Raw genomic sequence first — 13825 nt, 5'->3', positions numbered from 1 at the left:
AAACAACATGTTCTAATGTGGCCTGTGCTATCTGCCCAGTGGCATCAATCAAATTTGTATCTGTCATATAATGGAATTTCATGTAACAATTGTGATGCAGAAGAACTTCAGTAAAAGTTAGATATCAGATGTTATGGGACTCTCCTGACATTCTGGTCCATCAGGGTTGGGCTTTTTCTTAGTCAAGATAAACCTCCATTTTAAGCCTTAGCAGCATGGTGTGGTCGTTATACAATCACCAATGGAAATGATGTGCCTTTAAAGAATAAAGATGTTACCTGTGACGATCCCTTCATTCTAAGATTTTCTGTCTAGTAAAAATGTACCACACACAGCTTTTATTATTGATATTGGCATGGTCTTTCCTCTGGGAGAAACAATACTGCATACACTGAACAGATTAGACATTAGTCTTCTTTCATATAATCATCTTCCAGAAAAGACTATCAGTGTTCTTTCTTTTGCTCTTTTCCAAAAAGTATAGTTCTGGATGCCTGAGAGGAGAATAACCACTGTGTCTTTCTTATTTACTGTTTAAGTTATTTTTGTGGATATATTTTAGTCCTTATTGAACTATATTTCTTGGATGGTTTCTTTTCTGGTTTTCATAATGTTGCTTCATAATGTAGATGCTTTATACGGAGTAAGTGAAATTTGCAGCAGCAAACTGCACCTAATTAACAAGGTGCTGGTTACATGCCTGGTCACGTGACTGGCATTTGACCTACCACCTTGTTAAGTAGGTGCAGTTTGCCTCTGCAATTTGTAAAGTTTCACTTGCTCCAGATTAAAATCCCAGTAGGATTCAAATAAATAAAGTGGGTAGAGGGATCTGGAAGAAAGTGGCTTGATGCGATACCATCACTCTACACACCTGGGAAACCGTCTGCAGTGCATGGAGGTAGCAATGATAATAAGAGTGAAATGGGGTTCAGTGGTATAATATATGGGCAGCCAAGGAATACAAAGAAAGAGGAAGGGATGTGTTGTAAGTCCTGGCTTACTTTGTCATAGTATAGTAAATGAGAAAATGTGCAACATGAGACAGAGAAGGCTTTTTTCTTTTTACTTTCGCTTGGTCTCACAGTTTTTGAGCTTTTTCAAAACTATATTTTGCTCATCTTTGTAAACCATACATGATTAGAAAATGTGAGAATTCTTGCTCTCTTGCATTAATTGGGAAACACAATAGCATTGCATGCATTGTTTGAGTCTTTGTTATCAATCATTCTGCCCTGTTATGTTTGTTGTGTTGTTGTGTTATTCCTCATAAAAGGAAGTCACACTGCATTAGCACAGATAGATTTTGTAAAGTACAGCTTGTCTCACTCATACACTGGTGGTGGGAACTCTTGGGGAAACTGAAGGCTCCTCAACAGGCTGTTTTACCTTGTTGAGATAGTCTGTCTCCACCAAAATGAAGAGAGTGTAATTTTTTTCTCTCACATCACAACCTATACAAGGATGCAATGCCACTAGGGACAGCTGGTGTTGGGCAGGGTAAGAGTTGCCAGACTGAGAATTGGAACTCTAGGTAATTAGTTACAGTTGCATTTCCAAGGTCCCCAAAACATGCAGTTGCCATTGTAATTGAACTTAAAAAAACCCTTACTGCTTTCTTGTAACTCAGAAGTAAATAAAATAATTGATTTTTCTTAATTTTTAACTCATCTGCATGCTATAAATAACAGCTCTTTCATCCAAAAACATTCTTCTGTCTGTCTCGTCCTTGTATCAACACACATAATAGAATATGAAATAAAAGACAAATCAACACTTGAGCAATGTGATATCTCTCTTCCATTAGTTTGGTTCCTCCTGTAACTAAAAAGTCATTTAAAAATATATAGCTACAGTACAAGAAGTCTGATTTTATTCATTACATTGCAGCTGTAATGTAATAAATAAAATCTTCATTGTTGTAAATGGGAACTAGTTGCATGCAAATAGTTATTTGTTATTAGTTGCTTCCAAGTTCTACATCCTACTATTTGTTTTGGGTACTAGATTGAACAAATAAAATACTATATCATCCTCATACAAGCATTCTCTTTTAGTTAGAAATAATGGCAAGTATCCTATTGGGGTCATTGAATGTGTAAAGACAAATAAAGAAGCAATGTATTTTCTTTTGCAGACTGTTCATTGTGCTTAATCAAGCCCCAATAGTGCAATCAGTTGTGTGCCCAGTCATGCAACAGACAGCCCACAAAACATGAAAAGCGCTTACATGCATGATAAAATTGCCCTTATGCACATGGTAAAATCCAACGGGAATCCTAGTCAAGGAGACAACTTTGACCGTGTTCAGAATTTATGGTAGTGCTGAAATTGTATTCTAAAGGGTGTTGTTTTATTTGTGTTGTTTGCGGCCTAGTGCATGAGCTTGAATCCATTCCTGCTTGATGTGCATGGCATGTTATCAAGGACTCGGTGCATTAGTGAATATGACAAGGGTGCATTGTGCTGCAAAGTCTTTTATGGTATGGGCTACACTGAGTGATAAGTGAAATCTTGCCAGCCCAGAAGAGGTTCAAAATCTATGACAATCTGATGTATCAATTGATTGGTTTATATGCGAGTGACAGTCATTCCTGTACTTTTAACTTCATGCTTTCAAAACTTAGCAGACTTCTGCTTTGGGGTTTACCTTTCTTTCATGTGTGAAAACAAGGAGGAAGTCTGTTCTACCTATAGGGTAAACAAGCATTGGTTTATATAGATGGAACACAGAACAGGACAGAATTATGCAAGTAGCAAAATGGGATAACCTAAATCTCTGTCAAGAACACGAGAAATGGGACCCACCCTTTTGGCAAGTTTTGATGGCTTCCACTATTGCCATATAAGGTAGATTCATGTGTAGGAATGTAAGAAATAGTCAAATTCAGTTTCTCTCAGTTTTGCATTTTTCCAACCTTAAATTCATTTTTGTCTCATTTCCAGATCACTTTAGTATTGTTTAAATTATTAAAATAAAAAAGTCTACAAGAAAATCTCTGTACAACTCTTGGCAAACTCCCCGAATGCAGGTATCTTTGTACTCAAATATTCTTGATACTTACATTTTGCAGGCTGCTTTCCCTAATATAAGGCGTCTGAATATGTTTTTGTCTGTACTTTTCCAAAATGCATCCATGTTTCTCACTGGAAGATTGCTTTGCAAAGTAAGGGGTAATTGTGAATATCAAAGCATTTTGGTTCACATATGGGTTGAAAAATATGAATTAGATAAATTCATGTTCGAATGTGAACTGAACCAGATTCTCTCTCTTCTTTCTTCTTGTGTTATTTTTTTAGAAATTGAGGGCCACATGCATGGTTACAGTGGTCATATTGACCAGATAGGCGGGGTACAAATAGAATGAATGAATGAATGAATGAATGAATGAATGAATGAATAAATAAATAAATAAATAAATAAATAAATGTGCAAATATATATTTGTTCTGAAAGAAGTGTTTTTTTAAAAAAATTCCCCATCCCTGAATGCATATTGGAGTTGGATACATTCCCTACTGCGTATAATAGGACCAAAATACAGGCAAGGCAAAGCAAACTGTGCTGCTTATATATCACCTCATAGCACTTAAAGCGCTCTCTGGGAAGTTTATAGTTTAATTATGCAGGCTACACATTGCATACGTCCCGTGAGCTGAGTACACAATTTATTGACCTCAAAAGAATGAAAGGCTGAGTCAACCTTGAGCTGGCTATCTCAGCCCATCCAGATCGACCCAGGTCGTGAGCAGAGTCTTGACTGCAATACTTTATGGCAATAAAAGTTTCTGTCTGTCTTTCTGTCTGACTGCAGTATTGAAGTTTAGCTACTGCACCACGAGCCTTATTTCCATTCTAAAATATACATTTGTTTTCATTAATGTTAGCTAATATTTAGAAGAGTGACAATCTGGTTATACCTGCAACCTATTTCTAAAGTCCTCTTAACCCAGTGAAAATGTTCTCATGGTTATAAATAATACCTCAAGGTATATTGCGTTTCAGGTGACCATTACCTTTCAGATCTATCCTCTTATATAAATTAACCCAATTTTCCTGCTTTGTATATCCATTTAAAATTAACAACTACTGGGAAACAATCCACAAAACTACATGATCCCACCAACAGTCTAGACTTGCCATTGCATTTTCTGCTTACGGGTTTCTTCACTTAAGATCCTGAATTTCCAAAATAACTGCTTTTTATGTTTTCTCTCATTTCCCAAGGCTTTAATTAATAGTTGTAGAAGTGGAAAGGTGCATTCAGTAACATCCACATAATTTTGTACTTAATTACTGAAAGCAATATGCACTTGATTTTTTATTAAATACTTAATGAAATTATTAGTAGGGCTTGACAGAAAGGAAGAAAGTTGTTGAAAACATGAGGTAACTGTAAAACTGTCAATTTTTTGATGATTATTTGAGGTGACTAAGTTTAAACTTGTTATGCTATGGCAGCAAGAGTTTTTACTGACAGGGTAATGTCAGCGTATTTGCCTTAGGAAGAAAGCTAAGAAAAGGAGAATTGCTGCATTGCTTTGGGATAGTGAGAATTCCACGTCCTCCCCCCCAGTTGAACTCCATATTTACCCTAACTCTCCAACTGAGACTTTGTCTTCAGCTATGTTTTTCTGTATCACACACTGAGGATGAGGAAACTATGATGGGAGAGATGTTCACATTACCCAGAAAGGGATGGAAAAAGAATGTTTATGATTTCAGGCTTACTACTGAAAGTACCCATTTTTACACTACTGGCTGCAAGATAACATCTGCCTTGCCTCAGAAATTTACATGTTTGTGAGGTCTGCAGTTTGTTTCATACAGACAAAATCATGCATGCCTTCTGAAAAGGTGAAATGTTGGAAATTAATTCTTTTGAAAGAGACTGAAACACCATATTCATCAGTGGTGAAAATGCATGAATTAGAAAAACTGCATTTTGGAAGATACTGTACATGTGAAAATGTGTACATATGTACATCTTGTGAATAAACAAAGTCTCATATGTCACTGCAAGCAAAAGATGGAACAGCCATACTGATGGAATTTGGAGAAGTGATAAAAAACTGAAACTTAACATTTTTCACAGCCCAAAGCCCATTTTGTTGAGATATCCCCTTACACGTATGGGACAGTAACTCCCTGAAGGAAAAGCACTAAGAGGAGGCTTCCCAGAAGCAGCATGGAGAGAAAATAATAGTTGCATACAGGGCTAGGGAATGGGATAAAAATAAGGGGATGGGAATAGTCCCATCTCTCCCCTCAGAGACATCTTTTTTTCCTGACAATGAACGTCTGGCATGCCATAGTTTTTAAACTGAATGTGAACACTTGCTGTAGCCCTTGTTGCATCCCTTGTTTCTTGGGTTTTGCTGATGAAGGGCTCCTAGCTTTGATGTCAAAATACTTTGTGTTACTATTCTGTTTTTCAACAGAAAGGAAGGAAAGGAATTGCAATCCAAACTCGAAAGCTAATCTGAGTAGGAGCTAAATTAAGCCGGATCCAACCCCCTTCCAGCTCAGACTTACAGCCACTACACTGGCTCACAGTTAGGCCCAGGTCAGAGTACTTTTCAGTAATTTTCAGCATTGGTAGGCTGGGAGGTGGTTAGATCCAGCTCACTTAGGTACAGTTCAGCCAGTCATCAGCCATCTTGGCTAGTTAAGATTGCACATAGTGTTGTGGGAATGCATGAGAAGAATGCAAATAGAAGACAATATATGGAATGCTGCATACACACAACCCAAATTCCATGAGTGAGTCTAAGTGAGTCTACCGAGACCATGCTTTCAAGGGATCTAAATAAAATAAGAGTCAAACAAGATATTAAATGGAATATGCTGTTTCTGTGGTTACACCATTTTCTTTCCATAAAGCAATTTCCTCACCTACCAGACCTACAAATTAAGCCCATTTATTTTTGTCAGGCCCAATCTTAAAACAAAACATACTAGAGTACAATATATGGTGTTGAGAAAAACCTGTACTAGTACAAACTGATATCCTTTACCCCTTAAGACAGCATTTGTTCTGAAAATGTGCCATGCTTTCTACATTTGACCCTAAGACGCAGTTTGTCGTGGAATGGAGACTGACAGTGTTTTTCTGGAATATTAACTTTATTTGACTGATTTTGTCCCTTGTTCTCTGTTCTACTACACATCTCTCAACAATCCTATAAGGCAGTTTAGGCTCAGGCTGACCTTTTTGTTTGTGTATGAACAAGTTTCTGAATATGGCATTCTCATGGCCAAAGCCATCACTGAATGAAAGTGGTTCTGAAAAGAATTCAGGCTGCCACTGGGGCAACTCATAAAGTGGGTTGGGAGCACCTCAACCCAAAATTTCATACGGACACCCTCTACCTTGTCACAATCTGCCTATAGTATACTTGATTGTTTGTAAATATAGCTTCTGGCTAGCTCTGTCCTTGCTCTTCGCTTTGCTCTCATTAATTAATGTAAAAAATGAATCTACATAATCCTTCTCCCTACATATGAATGTTCTGAAAATTCCTCAAAGCTATGAAGGCTGCATTTGTGATATAGGGGAAGAGAAACCTAACTCCAGCCATGCACACTTCAGCATGACATTAGAGAACGTCCCTATCTGTGGAAGGTTGTGCGAATTGTACATGAACACCAGTCAGCTTCTGGAGTATAAATAATATGCACACTTAAATAAAGTAGAACCTTGTCATGAACCACCTCCCCCTCTCCCTCCCCCAAAGCAACAGAGTGGACATTTCAGTTTTTAAAGTTTTATCTGTCCTGGCATTTTTAAGTTAAATGAATTTCAGGGGGTGGGGGAGTGGAAAGAGATTGAGAACTATTGTGTTAATTAGTGGATAGAAGTCCTTTTGACAATATCAGTCCATTAACCATCAGCTTAATAGGCAGTCAGGATTAGATGAGAAGAGAATATTTTTATTCTAGTCCTTCCCGCTTCTCCAAAATGTGCCCAGCAAAGTTGAATTTTTCACAATTGGTAGGTTCCAAGCAGTTTGGACATAAATACTTGCAAAAAAATAAATACTGTACTTGCAGAAGTCTCTTCTATTGACTGAATAACTGATAGATTCACATATTGAATTACTGCCTTTTTACATAATGGCTTTGTTTTCAGATTTCTTCTGTTACGACTTTGGAAGCGGCTCCTTCCTTTGTTCCTCTCCTTCAGAATTCGTATTCTTGTTGGTTATCCACTATACACAACAGAGTTCCAGGAGTGTTTCCAAATACCTGCCACAGAAGTGTGAGAAGCATTTATGAGTCTATCTTGATTCAAAGAAGCTTTCTATACTTTAAAAATAGTCCCTTCTTTTAACAACTATACAGTGGAGTCTTGACTTAAGAACAGCTTGAGTTAAGAACATTTTGACTTAAGAACCGCTCTCATAGGAAAATATTGACTTGACTTACATACTTAGATTTGAGTTAAGAACTGAAAAAAACCCACGTGGGAGGCAGGGAAAGTGCAAAATGTGAATTTTCAGTTAACTGTTGGCCAGTGAAAAGGGTGCCTGTCTGCTTCCTCACTCCTCCCAGCGTTTAGAGAGTGGATTGGGAGACAGTCTTCGGACTGCCTGGTACTGTACTGCCTGGACTGTATTTTTCCTGCCTTCCCTGAACCTTTCTTGACCTAAGAAAAAAGAAACAAAATATCCCCCTCTAGTGGTCGAAGGCGGAATAGCAGCCTCCCATTAGTTTCTATGGACGGAAAAGAGCCGATACGGATCAAATGGTTTTCAATGCATTCCTATGGGAAATGCAGATTTGACCTGAGAACTTTTTGACTTGAGAACCGCCTTCCAATACGGATTAAGTTCTCAAGTCAAGACCCCACTGTATACTATTAGGCTCTTTTCAAGGGGCTGACTCTGAATGCAATATTTGACTTTGCTGGGGGGTTTTGAGTGAGGAATAGGTTAGGATTGTCTCTTAATGGGTTCTGATCCCTCACACCCTTGAGGAGGCAGTTTTCCAGATGTTAACATCATTAAAATACAAATCTTTAGTGTGAATATATGCATGCATCAGATAGATATAATACTGTAATTTGTAAAAGACACTGTGGGTAAATAGTATTGTCTATACCAATTATGTGTTGGGATGTATGTTTGCATCTAGATGCAGGGGCTGAACTCTTGCAGTTGGCAATAGAGAGATCACTATCTCCCCTCAGTCTGCATTTCTTCCTTCATTTTCCTCCATATACCAGTACTTGGCAACAGCTTATACATAAAGATAACTTTCTATACAGAGATTTCAATTCCATATGTACAGAGCCTTTTTCTCTCCAGTTGTTGTTACAGGGCACCTAAATATAAGTACTGTACAATGCAGTACATGCCTGAATAGTTTAACTGGGACATTTGGGACTACCAAGCATAATTTTTTATAGCCTCTGTGCACATGTTTTATATGGCAAGGTGGATATATAAACTTCACAAATAAATGATAGAACAAAAAGTGATGTGTGTGAAACAATATTCTGTTGGATTACCAAGTGATTTTCTTGCATGATTTGTAAATTTTCTGTCCCTTACTGGTTGGTTTTTTTCTCTTATGGGATCTAATAGTAAGGAACACAAATATGTGGAAAGTTACTTTTTTAATACAACACCCAAAATATCTCAGCCATCATAGAGCGGTGAATTCTGAGAACTGTAACCTGTAAAGTAATATTTCTCAGCTCAGCTATAATAAATAAAAGGCATGGAGCAATTTTTGTCCTTGTTTGTTTTTAGGTCAAGAAAGTGTATATTCAAGAGGGGGCTGTCTCTCAATGGTAGAAAATGGTTCATGTGTGTAAATATAAACAGTTCAAACTGTGACATTTCATATTGAAAACTCCTAGCCATCTGAGGTGGGAAAGATTTCAGTACATTTAATACCTTAGAGATTCATTGCTAGTTAAGAGTAAATATTAGGTACTCCAGTGGTCTATCTCTGTCGTAAGCAGCTTCATGTGATCCCCTAAAACAGCTGATGGAAGTATGCCTGTGGGCAGATGGATTGTCAGAATGTTTGTGGGCTATTATGTCTTATTTGCAGTGCTTCAGTAGTAGGTACAAATACATACAATGCATTACAGCTATCCCTCATTAGTGTTTGCTAATGTGCCCTTAAACCTCCAGTAAAGACCTTTCAGAGCTTTTATCCAGGTGCATGTGTATAATAAAGGAATACATGCAGTTAGTATTAAAAAGAATTAGTACTGGAAGCAAGGCATAACATGAAAAAAATCTCTGCTGTTTTTTGAATGTCAGGAATGACTATGGTTGTTGCACTAGAAAGGGCCTGAAGCATAATCTACTGTCATATTAAAAGTGACAGTACTGTATGCTGAACCAATACAATAGACAAAATCAGTGGTTCTGAATTTATTTATTTTTAATTTACAGCAAAAACAATTAAAATATATTTAAAAATTGTATAACAAGTTAACAACACAAATTCATTTAGACAATACAATTAAACAAACTGTGCACACACACCCCAGACCATTTGAAGATACAATCAATTTTCTTCCCCTTACGGAGTCCCATTTCTTTTCCAAAACTGCATTGATTCTTATGAAGGTTCACAGCTTTTCTGCTTTATTAACACATAGTCAAATTCTCCCCCAAAATCTATAAAAACATTATTTAACAAGCCCTTTTCTTCTTTAAGACTACATTTCAGCTTCTCAGTCTAGTTTTCCTCCAGATGTTCTAGATTCCCATTCCCAGATGCCAGCATGCCTAGAGATCATGATTTCTGGGAGCTGATGCTGAAAGTATTTGGAAGACCACTAAAGTATTTCAGGACCACTCTACAAAATAATTTCAGACTCACATAAATGTGACTTCAGGTAGAAGAACAGTGCAAATTACACATCAGTGAAGAGAGTAGAATCAAATCCCTTTGCCTGAACTAGCAATATTACTGTTGCTGTTTTGAAGCATATATCCTTGGAGGGTGTGGAGATGACTTCCCTCTCCTGCAGTCTGAAATGGTACTTCTCATTTGACCTCTTCAGGAGTCTACCACCTTCTTTCTGCTGTTTGACAGGTCCTTGCAGAAAGGGTTTTCAGATGATTACTGCCAGCTGATGAAAATTTCAGTGGGCTCAAAGCTGGACTTAATATGTCTGGAAACAGAAGTGGGGAAAGTGTTTAAACTTCTATCAGAAGGTTGTGGTGAAATGTATGAACTGTTGAGTGAAACCTGCTGGGAACTGGAAATGGCTGTAGATATCACAGAGAGAAGAACGAGAAAAGTTGGTTGGTTAGTAAGAGGAACATGAAACTCCCTTGGGGAGATGTTTTGCCAGGATCACTGAGGTAGATTACCGGTCTGTGGGGGAAAGCGAAAGAGAAGAAATACCTAATATTTCTTAGAAACCTTGTTACTTTTGATACTTTGCCTTGACGTTCACAATAGAGAGATGAGGAAGCATTTCTACACCCACACAGAACAGAGTTTTGACATTTCTAAATTGAGGCAAGTGAAAGAAATTACAGAGTGATCCTATGGAATAGAGAAAGGAATGTGAAAGTTCAGTGCCAAAGCATTGCTGGAATTGAACTGTTGTGCTGCTGTTTAGAAATGGGATGCAAAGCTGTCTCCCCCCCCCACCCCCTGTCTCTCACATACACAAAGAGATAAAGACATTATTCACAGAGGAAAAAGTAAGTGTGTGTAGTTTTCCAGACTCTGAAGAATTCTAAAACAGCTGATGCAGATGTTAGCGGGAAGCCAAGTATGTAGTGCCTGGGCTTCCCCCTGGGGGAGGACATGCTCAACTAACCCAGTCATTAAAGCCTCCAGAAGAGTGACAGTATGGCAGCAAAGGATGTGTGTAGCCCATTAATCAGACTTTTAGGAGGGCTTTGGTACTATGTACAGCTCTAAAACATGTAAGGAAGGTTAACAGTGCATTAATTAATTAATTAATAATCATTATTATTTATTTCCATAGCAACAGTAGTATATGAGGCATCTTTAGCCCAAGTCCACCCTCAGAAAATTCAGTCCCCCGTCTGTAAATCTATGACTGAATTATGAAAAGTACTGTACTGGCTAGATGGAAAAGAGGTCTGACATGCAGGATAAGGATAAACAGATAAATATATACTAGTTTGTTCATATTATAAATAGTAAAGTTGCCAAAAATTGCTTTCCCTGGTTAGTAATATGGACCCTAAAGTCTTGCAATCCGTATCTCCCAACTGAAAGGGAGATTAAATCAAACTCACTAGGATAGTAATCCAGCTGGAGCAGAATTCCTCCATCTCCTCTCAGACCTTTGTGTACCTATTTGTCCTCCCTCCCCATACCTGACCACTGTAGTGACAAGAGGTCTTTCTCCTTAATTGCATATTTTATCTTTTGAGGACTGCACCATTTACACTGTGGACACTGGCGTTGTGCAGAACCTGTCAGCAAGGAAGCAGGAGGGGCAGGAACTGTTTTTTATCATCCCAGAGTGCAGGGCACATAAAAATGGGCTCAAGTTACAGAAAGCCAGATTTAGGCTGAATATGGGAGAAAACTTCTTAACTGTTATAGTAGTACTACAATGGAACCAATTACTTGGAAGGTGGTGAGCATTCCAATGCTAGAGGCACTCAGGATAAAATTAGACAACCATCTGTTAGATATGCTTTGATTTGGATTCCCACATTGGGCAGGGCATTGGACTTGATGGCATTATAGGATCCTTGCAATTCCTTTATTCTATGATTCTATGCAGCTGAATAAAAAATAACCACAACTTTACAAGTTATACCTAGAGTACCTTGGTGTAGCATAAGGCACAGGCCTACTTCATCAGATGACCTGTCCACCAACTGCTAGTCCATCTATGTTAGCTTAGGAGAATACCATGGGGTGACAATTCTGAGTATCCATGTGGATGCACAGCTCCATGTGGACTAACAGTTCCCCAGCTGGACCAAATCCCTGAGGCTTCCCAGAATCCCTTAAGTGAACCCCTAAGGTATATATATGCTGCTCTTGGATAAGCTGAGTCTGGCATGATGTCCAAATCACAATAGCAAATTTGTGACAAGAAGGTATACTGTAGAAGAGACCCATTCAAGATCATGCAAAACCTGCAGAGATGTGGTGGAGAGATCTAAAGATCCACTTCAGCAGAGCTGCTCAGATCACTCAGACTATAATGGCAGACAGGAGAGGGAACTCCAGTTCTACGCTCTGCATAGAGAAGGTTCGCTACGGGCATCTGTTACCTGCTGATTGATTCAGTCATGGAGAATCTGGGGAGCTGTGTTGACTGTCATGAGCCACACAATCTCATGGGAAACCAATTGGTGCTGGGGCTGGAGATGCAAAAAGAACTGATGTCATTAGCAGCAGCATATTGTTACTAATTAAAGACTTTTTTAATTAAAGACTTCATTTTCAGTTTTTGAGTGAATGTGACTTTATTGTGCATTGAGTCATACACACCCAAAAATTAAAAAAGGAACTCTTCAGGTAACAAGAATCCACTGCTGATTATGACATCCCTTCTATTATACACCCAGAGCTGTACAACAGGATATTGGCTGTGGGGCAGTAAAGATATCAAGAATCAGGGCCATGAAGGAATACTCTATAGAAGGAATTCTGTTTCTTTCTGTATTTAGTTCCATTGTGTTATGCCTCCTCAAGAACAGAAGTTTATATGCAACTACATCGAATGCTCTCTGTGTTGAGGAGGGGAGGAAGTGTTTCTAATTATTTGAGTCATTGATTTCTTTCCTCCTTTATTCTAAACCAACCATGAATGAAAAAGCAAGAATTAACGTATCCTTTTTGACTCTTTGCAGGTAACTGGAGAGAAGAGACCATTAACAGATCTGGGTAAAAAACCTAAAAATCAAAAGAAGAAGAAAAAGAAGGATCCCAATGAACCCCAGAAGCCAGTGTCTGCTTATGCCCTGTTTTTCAGAGACACACAAGCGGCAATCAAAGGACAAAACCCCAATGCTACCTTTGGAGATGTATCAAAAATCGTTGCATCGATGTGGGACAGTTTAGGAGAAGAACAGAAGCAGGTGGGTTCCCTGTGTATCTTATCAGTGAATGAGTTTTCCCCCCCCTTACTGTTGCGATGTTCATTTTTAGTCGTAATCAGTCTATTTAGTGCAAAAAAAATGTTCACACTTACAGTTTTACAGTAGCTTGTGACAAACCCAGACCTACTGGGATATGTCACACAGTTACACTAAGCTGCCACCAACCATTCCCTATAAGAAGTCACACAGACCAGGGATGGATTTTTAAACAATAAAAAGAATAAGGTTTATTTTAAATACACACAGGGAAAAATAAACAATCAGGTGAATAACATAAAGTAACGTGGCTTATTCTCACTCATACAAGCATACAGTTTGGTTCACCCAGAACCCTTAACTTGAAGCACAGACCCTGAACCTATCAGTTCTGGCTAACCAACAGACACCTGAACCTATCAGGTTGGTACTCTGACACACAGTAGTACCCTGTCTGACACACAGACTCCCACAACAGCTTCTTCTTCCCAGCTGCTGCTTCGTCACAACCCAGTGTCTCTCAGCATCTCCCTCTCACCACACAGGCATCACATATTTATACAGTACAGCCCCTCCTCCTGATGTCCCGCCTTCCACTCCCCATAGGATGGAACTTTCCCTCCAAACCCATGACAGACAGGTAACATCAGTGCTGTATGTAACACCTCCCCTCTTTATAAGTTGTTTTGTAGGGGGAAAGCTAACGTGCTTTTCACCAAAAAAACAACCTTGATAAAACACACAAAAACAGTTATACATTAATATACAATACC

At 38.5% G+C, this 13825-nt stretch overlaps 1 protein-coding gene across 13 annotated transcripts in view; it reads left to right on the top strand.

The window, feature by feature from the left end:
• TOX2 (TOX high mobility group box family member 2) overlaps positions 1-13825 on the top strand; it is a 294760-nt gene that overhangs the window by 222993 nt on the left and 57942 nt on the right. For all 13 annotated transcript variants that reach the window (XM_078393253.1, XM_072997026.2, XM_078393248.1 and 10 more), the window contains one exon: positions 12828-13055. In XM_078393253.1, coding sequence (XP_078249379.1) covers positions 12828-13055 — 228 coding nt within the window. The remainder of the gene's footprint in view (positions 1-12827; positions 13056-13825) is intronic.

The sequence above is a fragment of the Pogona vitticeps genome, chromosome 4 (assembly GCF_051106095.1).
Source record: "Pogona vitticeps strain Pit_001003342236 chromosome 4, PviZW2.1, whole genome shotgun sequence".
NCBI lineage: Eukaryota > Metazoa > Chordata > Lepidosauria > Squamata > Agamidae > Pogona > Pogona vitticeps.
The sequence above is the reverse complement of the archived record's forward strand: the minus strand, read 5'-3'. Positions and strand labels throughout refer to the sequence as shown.